General features: G+C 32.0%; 3 protein-coding genes across 3 annotated transcripts; all 3 read left to right on the top strand.

The window, feature by feature from the left end:
- Window positions 1-1,134: 1,134 nt before the first annotated feature.
- Window positions 1,135-4,171, top strand: ANN5 (annexin 5). Its single transcript, XM_021437584.1, has 6 exons — window positions 1,135-1,268; window positions 2,204-2,349; window positions 2,505-2,723; window positions 3,120-3,332; window positions 3,423-3,512; window positions 3,706-4,171. The coding sequence occupies exons 1-6, from the start codon at window positions 1,193-1,195 to the stop codon at window positions 3,907-3,909; spliced, it is 948 nt and encodes a 315-aa protein (XP_021293259.1). The 5' UTR covers window positions 1,135-1,192; the 3' UTR covers window positions 3,910-4,171.
- A 1,352-nt stretch (window positions 4,172-5,523) lies between these two features.
- On the top strand, window positions 5,524-7,621 carry LOC110423249 (purple acid phosphatase 3-like). The gene is made up of 7 exons (XM_021437411.2): window positions 5,524-5,861; window positions 5,967-6,123; window positions 6,227-6,334; window positions 6,420-6,544; window positions 6,613-6,741; window positions 6,885-6,952; window positions 7,061-7,621. Exons 1-7 carry the CDS (start codon window positions 5,649-5,651, stop codon window positions 7,272-7,274), a joined length of 1,014 nt encoding a protein of 337 aa, XP_021293086.1. The 5' UTR covers window positions 5,524-5,648; the 3' UTR covers window positions 7,275-7,621.
- Window positions 7,622-18,658: 11,037 nt separating this feature from the next.
- Window positions 18,659-22,210, top strand: LOC110423555 (purple acid phosphatase 4-like). The gene is made up of 7 exons (XM_021437782.2): window positions 18,659-19,139; window positions 20,550-20,706; window positions 20,869-20,982; window positions 21,081-21,208; window positions 21,412-21,540; window positions 21,622-21,689; window positions 21,784-22,210. The coding sequence occupies exons 1-7, from the start codon at window positions 18,945-18,947 to the stop codon at window positions 21,995-21,997; spliced, it is 1,005 nt and encodes a 334-aa protein (XP_021293457.1). The 5' UTR covers window positions 18,659-18,944; the 3' UTR covers window positions 21,998-22,210.
- Window positions 22,211-24,647: the final 2,437 nt, after the last annotated feature.

Here is a 24,647-nt window from a genome sequence, read left to right as displayed (position 1 = left end):
AAAATACAACTTGAAACTTTTATTTTTTTGAAATATAGTCATTGAATCGATATGCCATTGTTAGTCTCTAGCTGTAACTACCAGAGACTCTAATTAACATAAAAGACTGGCTTGGAGAAAGCAACTATACAATTAACAAATAAAACTTGAAACTTAATCATCTTTTTTTTTTTGCCAAAAAAAGAATATTTCATTATATTAAAATGTGAATCTTCCACATTTCAAAACAAAAAAAAAATACGAATCTTGCACCTTATTTGTAAGACATAATTCAACTTAATGGGGTTTCAATTGATTATATGACATTCAATTTAAACTCAATTTCAAAAAATATAAAGGTCTAGGATCAATATAATAATACCTAAATCATTGATATGAAGAGATAATATAAGGATACAATTAATTAAACCCATTACAATCACAATTTTATTTAGGATTTATAGAACGAAATAAAAGTATCTTTTGTTGCATAGGTTAAGACTTAGTAGACCTCTGCTTATACCTGTACACACATATGCACTCCCTCTTTTAGGGATTTAATGTTCTAAGTACTTTCAAGTTGAAGTTTAACCCAAAACATACTTTCTTGTGTCTCGATGTGGTATTTTTTGCCATATATTTTCTATTCCACCCACAACCTTCAACAAGGTAAAAGTTTTCGAATACACCCCCTCATTTGTAGTCCCTCTTCTTTGATAATATTTAGTTCATAAGGAACATTATGTCTATTATTTACTCCCTCGTATGTACCAAAAATAAATGTTCTTTTTGCCCAATTTAGGGCTAATATAACAGCACATTTTTATCTACAATAAGTGATTTAGTTAGCATGTGATTGGTTTTGCTTCAATTGAAAACTAATTTGTGATTAGTGAATAGTGAAAAAGAAAATAACCAATATGCAATTTGAAAAGGATAAACGAAAACTATATAGAACCTATATAGCAGCATGGGTTTATATATACGTATGTATAATTCAAGACATTAATTAATCCATTAACTAAAAACCTTGAGGTGTTTAAAAATAAAGGTTGAAATTAAGTACATGGGTTGGTTATGAATTGGTGGATAATCCTAAATGCATGGGAGGAAAACTATGTTTACGTTCCTCTTATTGCATTCGTACACGCCTTCGTTCCTTTTCTAGTTTCCTTAAACGTGAGGGAGAGGGGGAGAGGAAGAGAGAGGAGGAATGTCGACTGTGAAAATACCTCCGGTGGCACCTTCCGCCCGCGATGATGCCATGCAAATCTACCGTGCCTTCAAAGGTCAATATTATAATCGTTCTTATCCATTTCTCTACAATCTTTTCTTTCCAACTTACATTAATTTGTAGATTTCATTGCATGAGTTTATGTCCTTAATAATCAATGAATATATTAAGGACTCATTGTTTGCCTGCAGCAATGAGAAATTGCGCTGCCCATTTGGTTTAGAATATCAGGGAATGCGTTAAAGAAGCCAAATGCAACTACAAGATCTTTCATATTTCTAGATTTAATTCCCATAGCCTTCTTCGTGAGAAGAGTTTCCATGAAACCAGTAAACTACAAACCGAATTTTTCTTTAATATGTGGTTCTTTTAACAAGGTGGGGAAGAGAAAATTAGATCGAATGGAACAATCATATTTTCCCAGAAAATTGGAATCTTGAAGGTCACAACTTAAATGGCTTTACCGTCTTCAAGATTGAAGTTCCATAAGTTGAGGATGATCTTAATACCTGGCCATTTTTAAACCTTTGGAACATGCATAAGAATTGCTTCGTTTAAAAGCTTGAATCATATATATCACAAACAATAATATCTAGTCTTAGTTTAGTTTCTTCTTTCAGGCAGATTTATGTGATAATTATTTGCAAATCTGTGTTATGGGCTTCTTCTAATTTTCCTTGTTAATAAATAAATACTTTACCCTGATTTACATGTGAAAATCAGGGATATTCTACAACTTAACCACATGTAATGGAAGGAAATGCAATATAACGAAATGGTTTGGGATTATCGAATACAGATTATCTAAGACAAGTGGAAACATGATGTTTCCAAATGCCATCCCAACACAAATTAGCAATTGAAATTTTTTTCCAGTCACTAATAGGGGAAATAAAAAGGTGCAAGGCGTATTTCATGATGAGCATGGGCTCATAAATAATTGTAAAAGTTTTGGCTGTGATGTACATTCTTGCTTCTGTTACATTGCAGGAATAGGCTGTGATAGTGCGGCAATTATCAATATTCTAGCTCACAGGAATGCTACACAACGCTCTCACATCCAACAAGAATATGAAACCATGTACACTGAGGAACTTAGAAAACGTTTGTCGTCAGAGCTGAATGGCCATTTCAAGGTAATTAACATGGGAAGTTGTACTCATTTTTTCTGTAAAATTCTGTTCGCAAGAAGTAAACTGTCAGGAGCCCTCCCTTTTCCGGGTTCATAAATGTGCAATTGACAATGGTTACTGATACCAACTGTGATCAAACTTTTGTCTGCTGGTCTTAGAAAGCAGTATTGCTGTGGATGCAAGAGCCAGGGGCACGCGATGCTAACATTGTGAAGAATGCCTTAAAAGGAACTGTTAAAGATCATAAAGCTGTTACCGAAATAATATGTTCTCGTACTTCATCCCAGATTGGACAACTCAAGCGAGCTTATTTTACACATATTGGTACTAATCTTGAAGATGACATTGAATCTGAAGCATCTGGTGATCATAAGAAGGTCCTCTTTCTATCCTCATTATACAATATGTGACTCCTTTTAGACTCTGGTAGTCATGGTGAAATCACATCTATAGGAATTTCATATCAGTCAGCAGTAGCACCAAATCTACTTCATTCTTGGTCCAAAGCTGTATGTGATAATTTTTTATGCTTTTCAATAGAGGGTTGAAGCTGAGCAGCCGTGGGAGGTGAGGAAGTACTTTCATGACTTGTGCTGTATGACCAAATAGGAAAACAAGAATGAAAACCTAAGGATTTGAGATTAGTTCTTTCAGCTAGCTAAAATGTTGTCATCTGGCGTTAGCGCCATGTATGTCTATTGCCAATTAACTTTCACCCTTTCTTGATGCTTTTCCATATTGAAACAGTCGTTGCTTGATTTGATTTTACGCAGTTGTTGCTAGCCTTCATAAGTACATCCCGCTATGACGGCCCAGAATATGATGACATTGTGGTAGAGAACGATGCTAAAGCTCTGCATAAAGCTGCGAAGAAATTTGGACTGGAAGAAAAGACTTTCATACAGATTTTCAGTGAAAGAAGCAGGGCACACCTTGCTGCTGTTAGTATCTGCTACCAAAAGATGTACAAAAAACCCTTAGAGAAGGTAATTTTCCGAACTCTACTCTTTAGTATTAAGCTTTGTGTTTCAGTACGAACCTTGATGTGATGCTCAATTTTTTTCAACTTAACGCAGGCAATAAGAGATGAAGCGCATAAAAGTTTTGAATATGCCCTTAAAACCATATTAAGATGTGCAGAAAGTACTGCAAAGTTCTATGCTAAGGTGAGGTTCTACATTGCCAACAATGGTTTGTGATATTGAATTTTGATTAAATAATTTATCATGAAGGTTCAATGAACTTTTCAATTTTCCTCATCAGAGTTCCCCCTTTAGCCCCCTTAAATGGAAAAACAGGAACCAGTAACTCTGAATGTCCTTGTAACACCCATGGTGACATGATTTTTCTAAACTACAGGCATTGCGGAAGGCAATGAAAGGTCTAGGAACGGCTGACACTGCCCTAATCAGGATTGTTGTTACAAGGGCCGAGATTGACCTGCATTATATAAAGGCAGAATACCGTAAAAAGTATGGGAAAACTTTGAATGATGCCGTCCATTCTGAAACATCAGGCCATTACAGAACCTTTCTGCTATCTCTTTTAGGTGCCAATCATTAGGCTCAAGGGGAAGGGATATCATCCAGGGTACGGTTTGATCCTAGCTAGAAAGAAGAGGCGGACTTTCTCATGATCTGATCCTGTGATCACACCTTGATTTGGGATGAACAGCTTATCTTCTTATACACATTGATTGCCAGAAATATAGAACCTTCCTGTGTCAATCAATGAAGATTTTCTAGTGTGTATTTTTGTGTATTGTTTAAACTCATACTTTGTTATACCAGTAAACATATTCTTGCACTGTTTGAGCAATTATTTATGTGAGGTCAGTTTAAAACCATTGTTCCTTCTTTTTTCTTTTCTTGGTTTGGATTGATTGCATTGAATGTCAACTTTAACCATATCTGGCACCAAATCCAATGTAGCTCGTTTAAAGCTAGAGGCCTGTTCAATAACCAATAACCAATGCTTAATATTCTCCTGAAAGAGTTTATTGAAGCTAATAACGATGTCTGTTGCTTGGTTAACAAGGGTTCAAATCAGGCTTTAATTTAATGGAGTCAGCCAGAATTCCAAGCTCAGCATGGCCCAATAGATCACCTTGGACCAGGTTTGATGTTTAAAGCAAGGCAGGCGTGGCTATTAAGCCCAATTCTTGATATATTGTAGTATATGTTTTTCATACCTCCCTTTATTGGAAACTGAATATTCATGTTTGATTTGAGCTAAAAATTAAGAAAATTATTTTGATATAAATATTAATAATATTGATAAATTATAATTTTTTTATGTCAGAAAGAAAAAATTAAAAAATTAACATGGAACATATCAAAAAACGAGTTCTAAGTTTTGAGAAAAGAAAAGTGGACATAATTTTGGAATTGTCAAAAAAGAAAAGACAGACATTCAATTTGTAACGGAAGGAATATAAATTTATTAATTTCGGTTTTCAACACTCTTTGTGGTTGTATAAAAAAAATCTTAATTTTTTGTTATTATTTTTTACTTGTTTTATCTGAATTATACATTATTAAAGTTGTTATAAAACTTTTTTATGAAAAGATTCTTATAAATTAAAATCAAATAATGAATACCAAAATCATATACGATAAAAAAAGCAGAATGACTAAAATATAAAATCAATTTAAAGATGACTATTTTTTCACACACAAATAATAAATTAAATAGCGTATAGTTAAATTTCTAATTTCCAAAAATATTAGCTAGATTATTAAGTGCAATTTGGAGCCTCTAAAAGTAAATGGTTAAAAGTTTATGGATTATGTATATGTTTGTAAAATGCTTTGAATTTCTTTTTGTTGGTAGAGAGAGGATCCATCATCCATATTCAATTTTTTGGGTAAGAATTCATATGCATTTATTATGGAATATTAAAATGCCTTAAATCGTTTGAGGAATATAAAACAGTTTTCTAGATTTAGATAAGAACATAGCGAGGTGGAAGAAATGAAATGTAGGTGAGGGATGACGCAGAAACATCTGAGCAAGTGTCTTCCACAGCTTTTGCAAAAGAGGCTACCACCATTTTGCTTTCCTGTAATAGTCAAGTATCCTTGAAACATGGTCGGCCAGTTAGAACATTTTCAAGATTGCTCTATATAAATGGCATCAAATTAGGCTTCCCGATAGCATTTCATTAATCAGAAAGCATCTATTCACCTAGATTCTTTTCTTTTTTTTTTTTGTCTCGCTTCGATCGATAGATTCTTCCCTTCTGTCCACTTACTTACCTTCTGAAGCCTTGTCCTATTCCCCCATTTCCTCTGGAAAAAGCCATGGTGACAATGGCATCCATGGCTTCCCATTTCAGAACAAGAGCTATGGACCTACGTTGTTTAGTGGTTGTGTTTTGTGCAGTCTTGGTTCCAAGTTTTGCCGAGCTTCAAAGGTTTGAACACCCCATAAAAAGTGATGGGTCGCTTAGCTTTCTGGTTGTTGGAGACTGGGGCAGGAAAGGGCTTTACAATCAATCTAAAGTTGCCTTTCAGGTCCAACTTCTTCATTATTTCCATATACCAAGTAATGTTGATAATTTTTTGATTTCGTTCTTGAAAAATTTATGCAAACTTTCATGAAAAGTGCATGGATTACAGATGGGAAGGATTGGAGAGAGACTAGATATAGACTTTGTCATCTCAACAGGTGACAATTTCTATGATAATGGGTTAGAAGGTGTATATGATCCAGCATTTAGAGAATCCTTCACAAAAGTTTACACCGCCAAAAGCTTGCAAAAGCAATGGTATAGTGGTAAGTCTTCATTGCCATATCATCTCCCCAATGAGTTGCATTCCCTTTCCTGCAATTTTTTTCCTCTAAAAAGACTTAAAGGGTAATCCTTTTACTTTTGTAGTTTTGGGAAATCACGATTATAGAGGTGATGCAGTGGCGCAGCTGAGTCCTATTCTACGAAAGATTGATAAACGATGGCTTTGTCTAAGATCCTTCATCCTTGACACAGGTAAATTAATCTCTATTTGGTCGACATTAATTATAATATCAACCAGCATAGTATAATATTTTCTCTTCTTAATTTGTTTTTCTAGAAATAGTAGACTTCATCTTTGTTGACACCACTCCATTCGTGGATAGCTACTTCGTAGAGCCAGACCATGTTTATGATTGGAGAGGTGTAGAACCTCGAAGAACTTACGTTTCTCATCTTCTCAAGGTGAATAGCAGAGTCTTTTTAGGCTTGAAAACATGTGAATGAGAAATTAATGAACACAATTTGATTAGGATGTGGAATTAGCATTGAGAAAGTCAACTGCAAAGTGGAAAATTGTTGTTGGTCACCATGCAATTAGAAGCGTTGGGCATCATGGCGACACTCCCGAGCTTATAAAGTATCTACTTCCAATACTTAAGGTAATCTGATTGTTAAACAAATATTTTTAAAAGTGTTATTCCATTTACGCTGAGAATGTGGTCTGCTAATAATCCGACCACTCACAATGACAAGCATAGCATCAAATCTTTACCAATATCTTTTATTTCATTGAAAATTTCAGGCCAACAATGTTGATCTTTACATAAATGGGCATGACCACTGTTTGGAACACATTGCAAGCCTTGATAGGTAAACTTTTGCTACTAACATTTTGTGACAAATGAGTTTTTTGGTTTGGTTGAGATTGATTTGTTTGATTTTCACTGGAAGTCAACCATGTCTTTGAAATGGACGCAGTTCGATTCAGTATTTAACAAGTGGAGGAGGCTCAAAAGCATGGAGGGGTGACATTGAACACCGTGATAATGATGCTTTAAAGTTCGTCTATGACGGCCAAGGTTTCATGTCTATGAAGATGACTCAAACAGGTGCTGCCTTTGCCTTCTATGACGTTGTTGGCAAGGTTTTGCACAAATGGAAGATTCCTAGACAGCTGCAATCTGCAGTATAAGCTTCCATAAACAAGCAGGAAGCAAAAAAAAAAAAAAACCCAAAACATTACTTAGTCTGTAAATTATCTTATAGTAGTGATGGAGTCTTGGGGATTTGTAGATATGTCCAATTTTGTCTCCAATTTCTCTTATATCCATAGAGGTTCACAAGGCCTAGGTGCCCAAAGTCATTCTCCAATTTTTATATGAATAGGAAAAGCAAAGTTTGAATTCTTTTTGTATCTTGCATTAGCTATAGCGATTGTGCCTAACTCATCGACAAATTATCTATGTGATGGAAGATTAACAAGCTGGAATGACTTGTACAAAATGCAGAGTTGCTCTTAAGACTCCAAATCAAAGTCAGTAATCCCAAATATGTGAAATGCTTCTCCTAAATTCTTGATCCGTATGTCACATTTTTTTCTTATTCTTATAAAAGAAAATATTATCAACATGATATTTATTCAAACATTTTATGTTTCTTTAACCCTTTGTAAAAGGTTGGATGAATAATAACTAGTTGTATTAGTTTCATGAATATGGAAGTTACTTACATAAAGTATATTAATCAGTAGTATTTACAAATTATTAAAAAGTCTTCACATATATAAATTATTTATGCCTAATATATATGTCCATTTCCGCTTCATGAACAGACCATATTTTATTTTTCTGAGTATTAGTTATTTGATGTGCTTCTAACCACTAGTGCGGTTTGAAATGCTATAGGAACCTCCTCCACAGCAATTTCCCGACTCTACCTTTCGTGTCACATTGCTTGCCCACTAGCTTGATTGGTTAGTATCATGCCACGAATTTGAAACATGACACAATCATTGGGACTAAATCTCAAAGTAATAGGAAGTCTTTCTATTTTTTATTTATATATAAATTCTCAAATGCAGTCATATCGGCAATTCCATACTTACATTCTTATCTATGTAACTATTACAATTAAAACTAAAGTCTCTAAAATGAAAATTAATTAAACAACTAGAAATTAAAATATCAATAACATATGGTAGAGTCTCAAAATAGCTAACTATGTCTTAATACTAAAATTGACTGTTCAAATTGTTCTCTTAGCTCTCATAATTCTTAAGCTCTCGTCTCTAGTCATATGCAAAATTGTAAGTAGAGGAATGATCAAACCATGGCGTAGCAAGTATAGCCTCACACACTTTACCAAATCAAGCATTGTTTTTAATATATTATATACACCACTCAAGAGCATTTCACTAAATTATGTTTTCAAAATTGTCAAATTCATCATATTCAAAGCAAATAATTTAATAAGTACATAGTATCTAAGTATTTGATTTATTAGTTGGTGCATAATCTCTCTACATAGAAAGCATGGCTCGAATCCCTCTTATCTCAATTAAAAAAATGATATATTCATAAATTATTAATTATCAAATATCATTATTAAAATATCATTCAAGCAAATTATAAATTCAATAATCAAACTCGTACTATTTCATCATCTTTAGTTATGGTCATTGTTGTATCCTATAATAAAGATTGTATCAATGAATCATTCTCATGGTTGATTATTAGTAACAATTATGTCATTCGTAGGGTTGTATACTAACTATTATATCCCATTAGTAAGATCGTGTGGCAACTTTTTCTTGAAAATTGAAAATATACTTTTATTAAGCTAAAAGGAATATAAATATTCCACCCTCAATTTAATGGAACACACGAAACTAGACTATATACCAACAGATGTCCAGGTTTATCCCATTAAACCAAAATGACAGCATACACAGGGGCCCAAGGACAACATAGAAAAAACTTTACAAACTCCCTGATGAATATCAAACCAGAAAATAAAAACATAGAGCAAAACTAAGTGAAAGCATGTGGATAAAAAATCAGCCAACTCTCACAGTAATCCCTGTAAGAAATTCTAGCAGTTAAATATCGAAAAGGAGTCAGCAATAATCAGCAGTACCCTTATGAGTCATCCAATCTTTCGAGAATACATAATCACCGTATCACCAAAAAACAATAAATAAATCAGAATTAAGAAACCTTATACGTTATGAAACATCAACGAATCATCATCTTGGCATACACTAACTGTGGCAAGATTGTTGGAAATATCATTTGTCAGTCTTGAAGTATGACGTATTTCCAAATCTTTTAAAACTTTCTTCAAATGTATAATTTGAAGTACTTGTTTCGTCAATCTCCAAGGAGTAGCAGACGGGCAATTGGACCATTTGACTACTGTTACTGAATCACTTTCAATGAGAAAAGCATAAGAACATACCCACCTAGATGCTACAGAAATCAATAAAGCTTTCTTAATGGCAGATAACTCTGCCTGATTTGCATCCCCCACACGAATCCTCTTGGAAAAAGTGACCAAGATTCTACCTTTATCATCCCTAAGAACTCCTCCAATACAGAACTCCCTTGGATTACCTCTCGCAACCTCATCAATATTAAATTTCAATTGATCGGACTTAGGTTTGTTCTACTCAATAATCTTTCTAGACTTTTTAATCATGTGCTAATTATTATATATTGTTAAGACTGTAAAACTAGTTTTGGTGTCGATTATTTCATATTTTAAAAGTCATTTTGTAACTCTTAAAATATTCTTTAAAAAATATTAAAAATTTCATTTCATTCTCAAATCGATACTCATTATATAAATAAACCAAAACATTCATAAATTAATGTTTATCATATGAATAAACCAAATCATTTGTGAATCAATTTCTGTCACATGAATAAATCAAAGCATTCATAAATCAATATTCCTCATATGAATAAATCCAAAGCAAAAAATAATTATATGCATGATGTTGAAATGCTAAGACTGGAGGATTGAAAATAGGAAACTAAGAAAACTAATGAGTGAAGACGAGGAGTTGGTGAAGAATTGATGAATCTTCATTAAAGCAAAGCTGTTTACAAGAAGCCTATTTATAGTACTTTGTAAGAGAAAAGTGCACTAACCATCAACTAACCAACTAATTGCAAAGCTAATTAACTAGTTACCACAATAGTAAACAGTAATAAAGTAAAAGTAAAAAAATAAAGAAATAAGCTATATAAATAACAAAAAAGTCACATGACATATATGTGATTATTTCTTTCTATTTCTTCAATTAGCTTCAGCCTTCATTATATGCTTCTATCAGCTTCAGCCTTCAGTTTATTTTATTTTTATTTAACATTGGGTAAAGTTGGATGTGAGTCTAATTGGATTGGACCCTTTTTAAGATTAAAATCTGAACAAATCTTAAGTCCAATTCCACATTGAACCTTGGCACTATCTACCCTCTAAGGCAGGGGGATTTGGGGACTGGGATGTCACGCTGGACCACCTCAAATCCCAAACTATCGGGGATTTGGACTATCTCTTCTAGTATAAAAAACTGGTGAAGGAAAAAAAGGGAGGGGGGCCTTCTTTTAATAAAAGCTAAAATAAAAAAAGAAGAAACTTTTGAAGACCCTGGAAAATCACCTTTTCCATAGAAAATCTTAGGTTTGAAAAAACCGAAAATAGAAAAAGCATAAAAAATTATAAAAATGTGTCTGGGGCTTTCTTTCAACCAACTTATTTTACTTAGGTATTTTATTACAGGATAAATGATGAATGATCCTTGTTTTGTATAAAAGTTATTTAATTTAAATTCAAATTCATCGTTTAATCTTAAAACCTTAATTGATGTTTGAAATTGATTTTGAATCAATTTTTGAAAAGATGAAAAAATACTTAACACATTTGATTTATATCTTATCAAAAATATCCATATAAAATAAGAAAAATCATCAACAATAGTCAAAAAAATCTATGACTAGACAATGTCGGGACCTCATAAGGCCCCTAAATATCAACATGAATAAGATCAAAAGAATTTCTTGAGCTTTGAACATGAACAGAAATTGGTAATTTTCTTTACTATTCTGAAAGACACACACTTCATTGAAGAAGATTATTTGAACAATGTATGTCTAAAAGTTATCTATACAATACATTTATTCTCTCCAATGGAGCATGACCTAAACGAAAATGCCACAAATCAAAAGACTTTGGAGTTGAAGTACAAACATTATTTTGAAAAGAACCACAACCACTCATGACAGAAACAATTGGAAATTTAATTAGTTTTTCAAGACTGAACTTGGACAGATCCTTTTCATCCCTGTTACTCGACATGAGATGCAGGCCTGAGCGCACTTTAGCCACACCAGTCACATGTCCAAGAGGTAAGGTCCTGAACAAGGCAAACCTTATCAATGCAGAACATAGAGTTTATAATGGAATCAGTGAGCTGAGAAACTGATATTAAATTGAATTTAAAGCTTGGAACATATAGGACATTTTTAAAGGTGAGTAATGAAGTCACTTTGACGGTACCAATGTGTGAAACAAGGGCTTTGGTATTATTTGGAAGGTGAACATAATAGTTGACAACAGGTTTAGCATGAATGAAATTACCTAGAGTACAAGATACATGATCTGTTGCTCTTGTGTCTATGATCCAGGAACCTTGCTTAAGCATGAAAAGATTCACATGTTTATATCTAACTGGAAGATTATTAACAATGTTAAAACAAGTAATACGAGAAACAATACCTACCAAAGATGAGTTTATCAAGGAATGTTTGACCTACTGGGTATGCTGGCTACTTATGTAAGGATTAGCTGAAGGAAATTTATCATCATTAACATTCAAACCACTCTCATTAATGCATCCTCTCCTTACATTTCCCCCATATTTTTGCACTTGTCAAAAATAAGACGGCTTCTGTTGTAGAATTGGGTCCATGGTTAGACAACTCTAGGCAATGGCATGTCAACCTTAAAAGAACACCGTTTGTTTGGGAACTTCAAGAATGGGAGGAACTTGTGTCTTTGATTTGTAAAATGTGTCCCCACAAATCTAAACCTAACAAGATTGATTGGAACGAAAACACCAACCACTTATATACTACAAATTCCTTTTGTCAAACCTTTTACTCATCATTTAAACAACCTGGAGATATTTGGAAGTCATTATGGTCCGAATTAGAACCACCGAAGGTTGAAATTTTTTTTTAGTATGTTATTAAAGTAAAGGTTGCAGTAAAGTTTGAGTTAGTCAAGAGGCATCTTGACTGAAAACTCTACTAAATGTGCATTAAGCAACCATGATTTGGAAATTGTCTCACACTTGTTGTTTTAATGTCCTTGCCCTTGGAAATTTTGGATGGACTGTTGGAATATTTGGAGAGTTAGCAAGGTTGCGTCGAGAGATATCTAATTCTTATCTCTAGCTTGGCAACACCTTACAACTCCGCACCTTGGTGGAACTTGGGAGATGCTTTTCAATTCCATTATTTGGACACTTTGACTCTATAGGAATAAAATCACCTTCGATGGCAAGTATTTCTACCACTGACAAATCATAGACATCATCAAGGTTCAACAAGCCATTTGGTGCAAAGGTGTTGACCTTTTGCTTCTGCCACATTCAGCGATTTCTTTATGAACCCCTCTTTAGTGTCGATGGGTGTAGTAAAGACCAAGCCCTATCCTCTGACTCTTTGGTCAAGCCCTCTGTATGGTTCCATGACGTTAAATGTTGATGGGTGTGCCGTTGTGAAATTGGGTCCGGTTGCAATGGGAAGGGCCCTTCATTATGGTTGAAGGGTTGTAAAAGGATACTTTACTAAATCCATTAGAGTTAAAGGCTCCAACTTCGCCAAATTCATGACCATTAAGGAAGGATTATTGCTTTTCATCTCTTCATCTAATAGCGGCTCAATACTCTTAAAGATTTCAAATTAAATATTTAAATAAAATTTTTTATTAAAATAAAAAAATAAAAAAAGAAAATTTATAAAGAGATATTATAAATTAAAATAAAAAATTAGTTTTATATATAAAAAAATAATAGTTAGAGATTATTAAATATATATTATCCTTAGTTGATTAAGAATATGAGAAATAGTTGAGAATTAGTAGTATTGTAGGAATTGAAAAGCGATAAAAAATTAAAATTTATTAAGTACATAATTATAAAAATATCATTTTATTTATTATATTGACTTTTATATTTTTTTAATAAAAAATAAAATAAATAGTTGAGAATTAATGGAAATGTGAAAGTGGGAAAAAATAAATATTTATTAAACATGAGAGATAAGTAAATATTTTCTTAATTATATTAATTTTTATATATTTTTAATATAATTAATTATATTATTATAAAATCATGAGGCTTATAAAAATTTAGACTTATAAAAATTTTATGCCGTTGCTTTAGCGGTTTGACCCTGAAAAGCTGGTCTTGTCTTCGTCTTAGATTTCACCACACTCGTTTATCATGAAAAGTGACATGAAAAACACCATCTTTTAGGCCAATAATAGCAACACTGTTTCTTGAAGATGGAGGAGTCTTTCAATCATGTAGAAAATTATGAAGACAAAATCTGTAACTTGTCATTAATTAACCACGTTCTAGGAGAGATTAACAAGTTTGCTGATGGGCCGATGAAACCCAAGTCTCGTGCACAAGCGACTTCTCTACCTTTTTTGTAAAAGTCTTTGTTAAAGGGTCTCTTCCCTTTTCTCTTGGTCTTGAACCCTCAATTGCCTTTCAAAGAAAAATGGTGACGAGGTTTTAAATAGAAATTATAAATTCAAGTCACGGTCTTTTTTAGAATAAAAATCTTTAATAAGACACATATTTTCATCTTCCGTTTCTAATTGTGACCTTTTGCCTGAGTTTATATTTATTTGCTGGGTAATATACAGGATCCCGTAGTCCTTAAATTGCAGGATCAAGGATTGAACGACCTCCTGACCTAAGAATCACCCTCCCGGAATGGTGAGCACAAAATTAACTAGGATCAAGGGTTTGGTTGCACCTTCGGCCCGATTGAAAATTTTAAAAAGGAAAAAAACAAACAAATTATTGGATGCTCCATAAACGCATAAATTCATTTAGAAATGGCTGGACGATCAGACAAGTGACAGCCTATATTCGCTCATATCCATCAATATTCAGCACAATGCTCCAAATTTGCACCATATATATTGGATCATGATTGAAGTAGCCCCATATCATTGTTTAAAATATTCACTTCATATTTTTGGAGCTGGATATGGTGATTATCTGTTGGAAGTTTGAAGGAACTTGCAACTCCTCAAGATTTGGATAGAAGCTGAAGAAATGAGAGCTTGACGCAGAAGATACCAAAGATTTTAATAGTTCTCCAATGGAACTGGATAGGACAACACCAGACTGTGCAACCTCCTATCATTTTGGGAATTCCCATTAAAACCTTCCATGTGATGATGTCCTTTCCTTTTGCAACAATATAAAATCAAACCCCATGTGCATTCCAATAATTTCCATCAGAAGTACATATTGATAAGTAAAAGACGAATCTCAAAAAGGAAAGCAGATGAAATACAAAGAAGGATAAAGAATCTACCATTCTTCGGCATATAGCCTAAAAGCCAAAAACAAAGGGTGGCAAAGCAAGGTATGGTTACATCTTGATGTTGATGGGTAAAATTGATCACTAGGTTAAAAACAGAACAATGTATTCGGAAACAGCCAGCCGTAATCGGGAGAAAGTTCCTATTTGTCGTTACTTTTTTCCTTTATTGGAAATTTGGCTTAATTGCCTCAAGAAATTTTATTAGGTAATGGTGCCTTCTTGTTAAGAAAAAGACGAAAAATAGAAAATAGAAAACTTATTAAGTTGTTGGTTTAGGCATATATATAGTCAAAAGAGTACTTTGCAACCTTCGAGAATTATTACTCAAAGCAGTGGGTTATAGGCCGTACTTTTCCTATACAATTCACTCAACTTCATTTTTTATCTCAGAAAGGAGTAATGGTTATACAGCATGGAGATTCTACAGATATTCTTTCTTTAAGAGAACATGTTGATGGTAGTGTGCTCCATCACTTCGGCCGCACCCAGTTGTACAGAGCTAGACACTACGACTTTTTGTCAGCTGGAACCAATTAAATTTTGACACATGGAGGAAGGGAATTTTATCTGCTGCTCTATTTTCTTTTCATAACTTTAGGAATTTTATTTGTCACCAAAACTTTGCATTGCCCTTGTCTTGGATTAAAGTAAAAAGATAGGAATTATTGTGACTCGTGTCTGTTTTGATGCAACAGATAAGGACTTAGATGGCAACTTTGGGTGGAGGATTAATAATAACCATAAATAATCTGGGGAGCAATTATACACTGCAAAAACAGGAAGATTATTTAATGCTGATTTTTTAGGGAAACGTAATCTTTTTGAACAAAAATTGCAAAAAGAATGAAATGTTATAAATCCAAATACTTTTCTAATCTTGCCAATGGACCCTTGTTTTAGTGACAGCATGTTTGATATGGAGCACAGCTATTCCTATGTATTATTTCTTCACTCTTTTGGTTGGTAAATGGCCCAAAGAATAGTTATTCTCTTGTAATAGTGAATCTCCAAAATCCCAAAAAAACAAAACTTAACTAATCCAAACCTTTATGGTATTTGCTATTACATGGTGGGGGGAATAGCCTCTAAAATTGATAAGAATAAAATACCTTTTATAAGAATTTAAAGTAACAACTTTAAAATTTTAATTGTAAATTAAAAAATTAATATTTTAATCACAATTATTTTAAAATTATAAATAAAATATTAATATTTTAAAATTTTAATGAAAGTATAAATTAAAAAAATGCAAAATGCAAATAGAAAAAAAATAAATAATTATACTAATATTTTGATAAAAAATATTAATTTTTTAAAAAATTTAAAAATTTTAATGAAAATAAAAATTAAATAATTAAAGGGAAAAGATTTACTTTTTTTTGTCTTTTGATATAAATTTTACTACATTATATAAAGGGTAATTTTTGTTTTTTTAAAATAAATCTTATTATAATAAAAAGTTTAAGTTTTTAATTATATATTATAAAAATTTAATATTTTAAATTTGAGAATAATTAAAGTTATTAATATTTTTATCATAATATATTTAAATTATAAATAAAATATTAATATTTACATTATTAATTATTAAGTATTAATATTTTAAATAAATTATAAATTATTAATATTTTAAAAAAACAAAATAAAAATAGATAATCATATATTATAATAAAATTTATTTTTGCCTCTTTATCACCTATTCTTGTGTTATTTTAAAATTATTTTTACCAATTAAACATTGCAATAAATTTTTATTTTATTTCCTTTCATCAAACAACTACATAATAACAATTTCACAATATTTCTATTTTATTTTATTTTCACGTAATACTTATTTTATTCTATTTTATTTTATTATGCGAATCAAACGTATCCTGAGATCAAATTCAACCTCCATAGTATATTGATTTGATCCAATTTTATACTAGATTTGTCTAGTTATATATTTGTTTATTGATTCATTTGTTTGATTTATTTTATTAAATTTTTAGATGAAATGTAATATTCCAAAATTTTGAAGTCAGGGATTTTCTCATTTCAAAGGTTTAATAGTGGATTTTTTTTACAAAAAGAAAATTCAAAAGCGTTTAATTCTTTTTGAATCCAAATGCACAGTTTTTTTTTTTGCACAATTAAAAAAAATGGAACATTCACATTTCTTTTGAGTACATATACAAACCCATTGAGTCATATAAATGGAGGTTCTCATTTTCTTTTCAATTTTCTTGTTCTTCAAGTTTTCACAATTTTCAAACGTAACTTCAAAAGAAATATTCTGTTCGGCTCTGAACTGGTTGCGGTTATGGTTTTATCATCTTCGGTTTTGCTGAATACAACAAGGGGCAGTAGGAGCTGCTTGTGATGCACTTTTTACTGACTCATGCTTTGGCAGTAGGTTTTTGTTCATTGAAACTGGGCTCCCGGAGCAAAGCAATTTCAGGAATCTGGGGCTACGTTGAATGTGGAAGGCGCTCCGATGATCGGGTTTGGCGTGTCAAAAGATGTCCCACATTTGGTGGGAATCATGGGCAGTGCAATGTCTCTGTTGATACGTTTTTCTTCTTCACTGATGTTATTAGAAGTGAACCTGGTTTTGAGAACTCATCAATGGTTGAGTTTTTGTTGTTTGGACTGGTTGATAGGCTAGCAATTCTGTTGATGTCAGGTCTTCCAGGTTAAGGCTTCTGTTTTTATTGCTAGTTAATTTTTGTATGAGTCGTGGAAATGATAACATGCTGTCAATGGCTTACCTACCGTGCAGCAGAATCTCTTGTAAGTGTACGGTTTTTTTGCTTGCACCAGTCCTTTCATGTCACAAAAAGGGTGAAAGAAGTTACTTACCATCACATAATTGGTATTAGATGAATAAATAAATATTTTTCAAAATAAATATTTATTTTGACACACACAATTTTGAAATTTTCTTAACCCCATACAAAATTCAATTCTCAGACCATATATATCATCTGAATATGAGGAAAAAGGGAGGAAATGACTCCTACAATTTTTTATATCTAGCATTTGGGTATAGCCTACTCATCAATGTCTATTCTATATATTTCCTCTACATATTAACTTAGCTAGGCACTTACTGGGGCAGATGATAACTAGGGATGAATTTTTTAACCAAACAATATTGCAGAAAAAGGATAGAACATTGTGTTTTTCCATGCATCAAATGCTCTGTTTTTCCATCCAATACAAAAGAAAAAAAAATTACATACTTTTAAGCATAACTTGGTATAACGTAATTGGTGTAAACATCAATCATCAGTCCAATCGGAAGTTGGAAAGAGGGGAAATTCCAGTGCTTTCAGATATGAACCAAAGTAGCAGTTTTCCATGAAATGTTTAATGTTTTTCTTCCCTCTTACTCTAGAAAGAGGCTTTGCTTTGTGGAAAGCCACGTGACGAGTCCCCCACTAGACATTGGCATCATCTCATATACGGTGGGTGAACCTGTTTTCATTTTTTTTATTTCGAAAAACAATTCAAATACTCGAATATTAAAATTTCTTAAAATGATCGATGATGAGATGAGACCAAAACCACTTAAATTTAACTCATTTGATAAGAATTCAATTCGATTAAAAATAAAATTCTTGAACACAAGTTTGTATAATTAGTCTTATATCTAGTAAAAATTAACAACAGAAAAAACCATTAGACTAGACAACAGTTAAACATAAGACTCCATTTCTGTTCCATTATATTCCAAACAGCAATGCCATAACTAACCATATATCATGGGACACGAAACCACACATAGTTTTGGACCATAGGAAAGAAACTAGAAGCAGCACTAACGCAAATTGCAGAGCTGATGGACAAGAGGGCAAAAGGAATAGAAAGAACCAGTTGGCTATAAAATGGATATGATTATCTATTAGCAAAAATTTCAAAAAAATAAAATGAAGACCATACAGTTTGGCAGGGTCTTTCACTTCCCATTCGTGGATTATTCCTCCTCATTCGTTTAACTCCGATTGTATTTGTCAATGGAAAAATAATTTATGGAAAGAAATATATTTTCTGTATGAATTTTACTCAATATCCTTCTATAACTGATCACTCCTTAGCTGGTGTGTTTTTTAACCTCTCTGCCCTGGTTTGAAACCCCACCTTTATAAATAGGCCTTCTCCCTTGCCCCTATTAGTCACATATCAACTACTCATTGCCTTTTCAGTTTTTTCCCTCCCCACTGTCTGGAGTCCTGTCTCCTACAGCAATGGTTCTTTTATGCCAAAAAACCATGCTCTCAACGCTTGTATCGACGCTACTCCTTGGCCTGTTCGTTGTTTCCTGTGTGGCGGAGCTTCAGCGCTTCGAGCACGCGGCGAAACCAGATGGGTCTCTTAGCTTCTTGGCGGTCGGAGATTGGGGAAGAAGAGGACTCTATAACCAATCTGAAGTTGCTCTTCAGGTCAATATTGTTTCTACCTTCTATTCTCTACTAACTATTTATTTCATTTCTTACGTCAGTTAATGCTTGGTATTCAGTTCCAAATGCGAAAAAGCTCTTCTTTCTTACTGTTTTTCATTTCAAAGATTTATCATCACGTCTAAACCAGAATCTTTTTTGTTTTTAATTTTTTCAAACCAAGAGACCTAAGCTCTTTCAGTAACCTGACTAATGGTCAATCCTGCATACACATAGCCCTCTAGAGAGAGGCAGGTGAATGCAGGATTTAGCATCCATCACACATCAAATCAATAGTTCGTCAATAATTGAGAAAATTTATCAAAGCTATCTAATGAAGTCGAATAGCATAAACGTAGTAGATGCCAAAATAATAAAAAAGACTTACCATCAAAACAATCCACTAAGACGTTAGTATTACTATTAACAAAAAAAAATCAGGAAAATTATCTAGCTCATGTAACGAAAAGACCTGTAATCTAATATCAGAACATTTTGACTTAATGATCGGTACATGCAGATGTTTTTTTTTAATAATTGAAGTTAAATTTTTTCTTTTTCGAATATAAATTGAATCCAACTTCTCCTTTCTTTAAATAAAAAAAAAAGGAAAAGTTATTATCCACTTATAAATAATCTTTTACCTAATCTTTTGGTTGCTTTTGGAATGGCATGATTCCACGTAAGATACCAAATGCCTTTCCTTTTCTAATAATTTTCTATTGTTCCTTACGCAACTATTGTGGGTACCGACGCTGTGTGGGATAGGCACCATCTTTCCTGCATTATTCACTTTGCGACAAACTTGCCCATGTTTTAAAAGTCCACGTCTCTCAGCTACCAGTCCATGGCTCCAATATTCCAACCAGAGAATTCCAGTTTCACCTTTGGCCCTTCTCAATTGGTTTAAATCCTCACCAACCCAAAATCAAAAGCATAAATCAACCTTTTGCTGATCTCAAGAATCACTCGCGTTTTCAACTGGACAGGTCGTACCACCTTTATTTAATTCACTATCGACCTCTTAAAATATTTTGTCCTTTTTTCGCACTAAAAACTTCACAAGCCAAAACTAAATTTATTAATGAAAGAAATGTTTCACTGAATCCAAAAGACCCCAACATTATACTAATAGGTTAAGTAATTAGAAAATATTAATAGGGTTTTGGGTACTCCTTCTAATATTATACTTTGTCATATATAGACTCTATCCAAATATTTTACATTTTATCAAGATATTCAATGGTTAAAATCGTATAAAATTCCGAATCAAAAATCTTGGATTCGAATCTTTTGAAAAGAGCTATGAGATTTATAAAATCATGAAAAATTACTTTTGATTGTTTAATTCAATGTATATTTTAATTTAATTGTTAATTAATTTAGAAAGTATTTACTCTTTATTTTTTTCAGATGGGAATAATTGGAGAGAAGTTGGATGTTGATTTTATTATCTCTACGGGAGATAATTTTTACGACAATGGATTGAAGGGTGTAGATGATCCAGCATTTCATGAATCCTTTACTGATATCTATACAGCTCCTAGCTTGCAAAAGCAATGGTACTCTGGTAATATTCAATCCCCTTGGGTCGTCACAGTAGATTTCTTGTTTCCAAACATTACTAATTATTGCCTATTTTATCGAAGAAAAAAAAAGAAATTAAATTATAATGGTGTAAGTAACTGTGGATTGATTCTTTTGCTGACAGCATTACTTTTTGGTATTTCAGTGCTGGGTAATCATGATTACAGGGGAAACGTGGAGGCCCAGTTGAGTCCCATTCTTACAAAGATGGATAGCAGATGGCTTTGTTTGAGATCATTTATCCTCAATGCTGGACCTGGTCAGCCAACAAATTAAACTATATTTGCTAATTAAAAGGACTTTTTTAGATTAATTTTAACCCCCTCCCTTTTTTTTTTTTTGGCTCTCTGTCGACAGAAATGGCAGAATTTTTCTTTGTAGACACTACTCCATTCGTGAGGACATACTTCACCCACCCAGAAGAACAGGTCTATGACTGGAAGGGCGTATTACCCCGAAAAAATTACATTAAGAATCTTTTGATGGTAAAATTTTGCTGCTTAATTGTTGGTCCTAAACACCAAAATTTAATAGCTTTGGATATATCAGTGCCTGCCTGCATTTTTTTTTTTTGTCTGTCTAGTATGTATAGGTTGGCTACAACCATATGCATTTTTTTAATTTGACCCTAAATATCAGAATTTAAGAAAAATAACCTAGCTGCTAAAGTGGGGTATTAATTTGACAGGAATTGGATTTGGCCTTAAGAGAATCCAACGCACAATGGAAGATTGTAGTGGGTCACCATACAATCAAAAGTGCTGGAAACCATGGCAACACCCATGAGCTTGCCAAGCATCTTCTTCCAATCCTTCAGGTAATTCGAAGAGGCTTATCTAGAAAAATGAAAAACAATGAAGTTTTGACAAAGCCAAACTTTTAACTTGTAAATTTTCAGGCATACGATGTTGACTTTTATATTAACGGGCATGACCATTGCTTGGAGCACATTAGCAGCACTGAGAGGTAAAAATTACTATTTTTTCAGCATTTAATCTCTAGACTTTGAAAATGAGGACAGACAGTAAAATTGATACACATGTCCCCCATGCATATGCAGCCCAATTCAATTCTTAACAAGTGGTGGTGGCTCCAAGGCATGGAGGGGTGACGTAAGTTGGTGGAATCCACAAGAAATGAAGTTCTATCACGATGGACAGGGTTTTATGTCTGTGCAAATGACTCGGACTGAGGTTGATGCCACATTCTATGATGTTTTCGGCAATGTTATGCACAAATGGATCACTTCCAAGCAGCTTTCTTCTGCAATTTAAAGACGTATAAAGCATCAAAGCAGAGAGAATCTTGAGTCATCTTGGGAGCGTTGTATGTTTAACTATCTATAGTTCTATTCGAAATCGTTTACGTATTTGAGACAACAACATAAGTTATTAGGTTGATTTACAAGTTTACCTAAATTATTGTCTCTCATCGATCCATGCTCTGCTTTTAATCCAACATGTCCTATAAAATGATTAATTAGTGAATATCACCAATTAATATCGTCAATGGTAAGTGTTCATATTCAAAGAATTAAATTCAAATATCTTTTTTCCAATGAAAAAACGATTAATTGAAAGATCAATTTTATAATTTTTTTCAATAAGTTGCTTGAAATATATATAAATGTTTATTATTACTACAATTTAAGGAATTCGGAGCCTTAAAAATCATATTCTAATAAACTTAAAAAAAATTAAACTACTACATAATAAAAGAGATTTATTAATCTCATCTGATTTGGCCACAGGCCTAAAGTTCATAAAAAATACTAAAATTAATTAAAAATATTTTATTAAATTAACCAAGAGACCCGTCACCGTCAACAACATAATTAATTAAATTAATGCAGTTACGTGCGAAAACAACTGTTAACTCCTAACTTAGAGGTTTGAAATGAGAAGAAAGAAGAAATATTGACGTGCGGGACAAGGCATACAATTGTCTTCTAATATAAAAGCTAAACGAAGATAGTGTTGGATAAATGGATTTTTCTCCATCATATAAAACTAATAGTCTAGTCTATTGGTAAACGAAGACGTGATCAAATATGGATCATGCTCTGGACTTAAAAAATTCATGATCAAAAATCTTAATCTAATTATTATTTGCCTTGATCATTTCCCATTTTCTACCGACTACCGATCAAGTTCCACTCACCTTTTTTTTAATAAAAAATTTTACAATTAATCTACGGAAATAGATGTGGAACGTCTACAGTTTCACGATAGGGAGAAATAATTCTTTCAAAACATAAATTAAGTTACAGTAAGATAACGGTTTTTCTTTTTTATATATATAATAATATTAAAACTTTAATTAAATAATATTTTTTATCGGTCTCAATTTGATATTAACATGATAAATTAATAATTCATTAAATTTATAAAATAATACACTTTATAAAACACTTACATAAATTTCACTTGATATATAAATTAATAATCTCGTTATACACAAAATTATATATTTCATTTGACTCAATTAAAAGGTCTTTGTAAAATATAATTTCAATATTACTTGTTTTTTCTTAAAATTGATGTCTCATTAGACTTCATCTCTAATTTTTTTTAATGTATTAAGAAGTTCTAGTATAGTGTTCTCATATTGTAAGAAAAAATTGATATTGTTCGATAAATGTTCTGATGATCTCTAGATCATATTTAATATTTTATTGCTGGGCTCACTTGCAAGTTAAACTTTTCTAATAACTATTATTATAATTACTTTTGCGTGCAATTTGAATTTTTTTTATGTTATATTCACATAACCCTTTACGCATTTCATTTGTTATTGTTGATTTCTTTATACTTTTAAAATGAAAAGTCATTGTGTTTAGCTTTACCATTTGTGATATTATATGTTCTTTTTGTAAATGTTTTTACTTGACTTAATGTCATAAATATATTAATTAAGTATACATCAAATGTAATTTTAATTTGTTGTAAAATGGATAGATTTATGACTTCTGTTTAATAAAACTAATTACATTAATGAATTTGTTTTGATTAAACAAGTACATAGAATAATGATAATTTGTAATTAGTTTGTATAATCACAATACTCAATACATGTATTAAGTTCATTGTTTTAAAAAAAATAAAGAATATCTTGATAAATTATGTTTTTATTAATTAATGTATAAATTAATAAATTATTAATTTATCGATTAAATAATACCTCGATTAATTAATAAATTTTCACAATCTTAAGGGTATTAATTTATATAGGTTTTACTATATATATATATGTGTGTGATTTTAGATTATTCAATAAAAGATTAATTTTATCATTTTATAATAAGTGTCTCAAGTTTTAACTTTTAATATGTTTATAAATGACGGTAAGGTTTTAAATTTGAGAGCTTTACTGCTTATGCTGAATGCAATTAATTAAGATTTCATATTGTTAATAATTCAATTTTATAATTGTTTTTAACTATTTGTCTTTTGTATATTCATTTTTAAAATTTTGGCATTTACTTTCTATTTATTTAATAGAAAAACAAAAAATCAAATGCTAAATACATAAAGTAAATGAAACCTCAATAGAAAGTTAGCTACCAAAGGGATAACAACCAACCCACATACCTTGCAGGGGTTTTTCTTTTCTTTTTTTTTTCAAAAAAAAAAAAGGAAAACAAAGTCAAAATCCATAAAATTACTTGATCACTCAACTTCAACACTGAGTTCTTGGTATAGGATAAGCAGAAAAGTAAAAACAAGACAGCCAACAGATAATAACATATATAGCAGCTCAAGGCTCTGGGACCCTTCAGATGCTTTGCTGCTACTTCAGCTTTCTTAGCCTTCTTTTCGTCCTTGGTTTTCTTCATCCTTTCCTTGATTTCTCGGAGAGCAGATTCCCTGGTTGAGTTAATTAATTTCTTGACAAGGTACGTGCTTATCATCACCTGGCATGATT

This window comes from Theobroma umbraticum, unplaced genomic scaffold, assembly GCF_002168275.2.
Source record: "Theobroma umbraticum cultivar Fairchild unplaced genomic scaffold, ASM216827v3 scaffold_20.0, whole genome shotgun sequence".
In the NCBI taxonomy this organism is placed as follows: Eukaryota; Viridiplantae; Streptophyta; class Magnoliopsida; order Malvales; family Malvaceae; genus Theobroma; species Theobroma umbraticum.
This window is presented reverse-complemented; position numbering and strand designations above follow the sequence as displayed.

Bases quoted from the DNA above. Each gene is read 5' to 3' on its own strand.
- ANN5 (XM_021437584.1), top strand. From the start codon at position 1,193: ATGTCGACTGTGAAAATACCTCCGGTGGCACCTTCCGCCCGCGATGAT. The intron at 1,269-2,203 runs GTCAATATTATA...GTTACATTGCAG, and splicing joins AATCTACCGTGCCTTCAAAG to GAATAGGCTGTGATAGTGCG. The intron at 2,350-2,504 runs GTAATTAACATG...TGCTGGTCTTAG, and splicing joins AGCTGAATGGCCATTTCAAG to AAAGCAGTATTGCTGTGGAT.
- LOC110423249 (XM_021437411.2), top strand. From the start codon at position 5,649: ATGGTGACAATGGCATCCATGGCTTCCCATTTCAGAACAAGAGCTATG. The intron at 6,124-6,226 runs GTAAGTCTTCAT...TTACTTTTGTAG, and splicing joins GCAAAAGCAATGGTATAGTG to TTTTGGGAAATCACGATTAT. The intron at 6,742-6,884 runs GTAATCTGATTG...TGAAAATTTCAG, and splicing joins ATCTACTTCCAATACTTAAG to GCCAACAATGTTGATCTTTA.
- LOC110423555 (XM_021437782.2), top strand. From the start codon at position 18,945: ATGGTTCTTTTATGCCAAAAAACCATGCTCTCAACGCTTGTATCGACG. The intron at 19,140-20,549 runs GTCAATATTGTT...TATTTTTTTCAG, and splicing joins AATCTGAAGTTGCTCTTCAG to ATGGGAATAATTGGAGAGAA. The intron at 21,541-21,621 runs GTAATTCGAAGA...GTAAATTTTCAG, and splicing joins ATCTTCTTCCAATCCTTCAG to GCATACGATGTTGACTTTTA.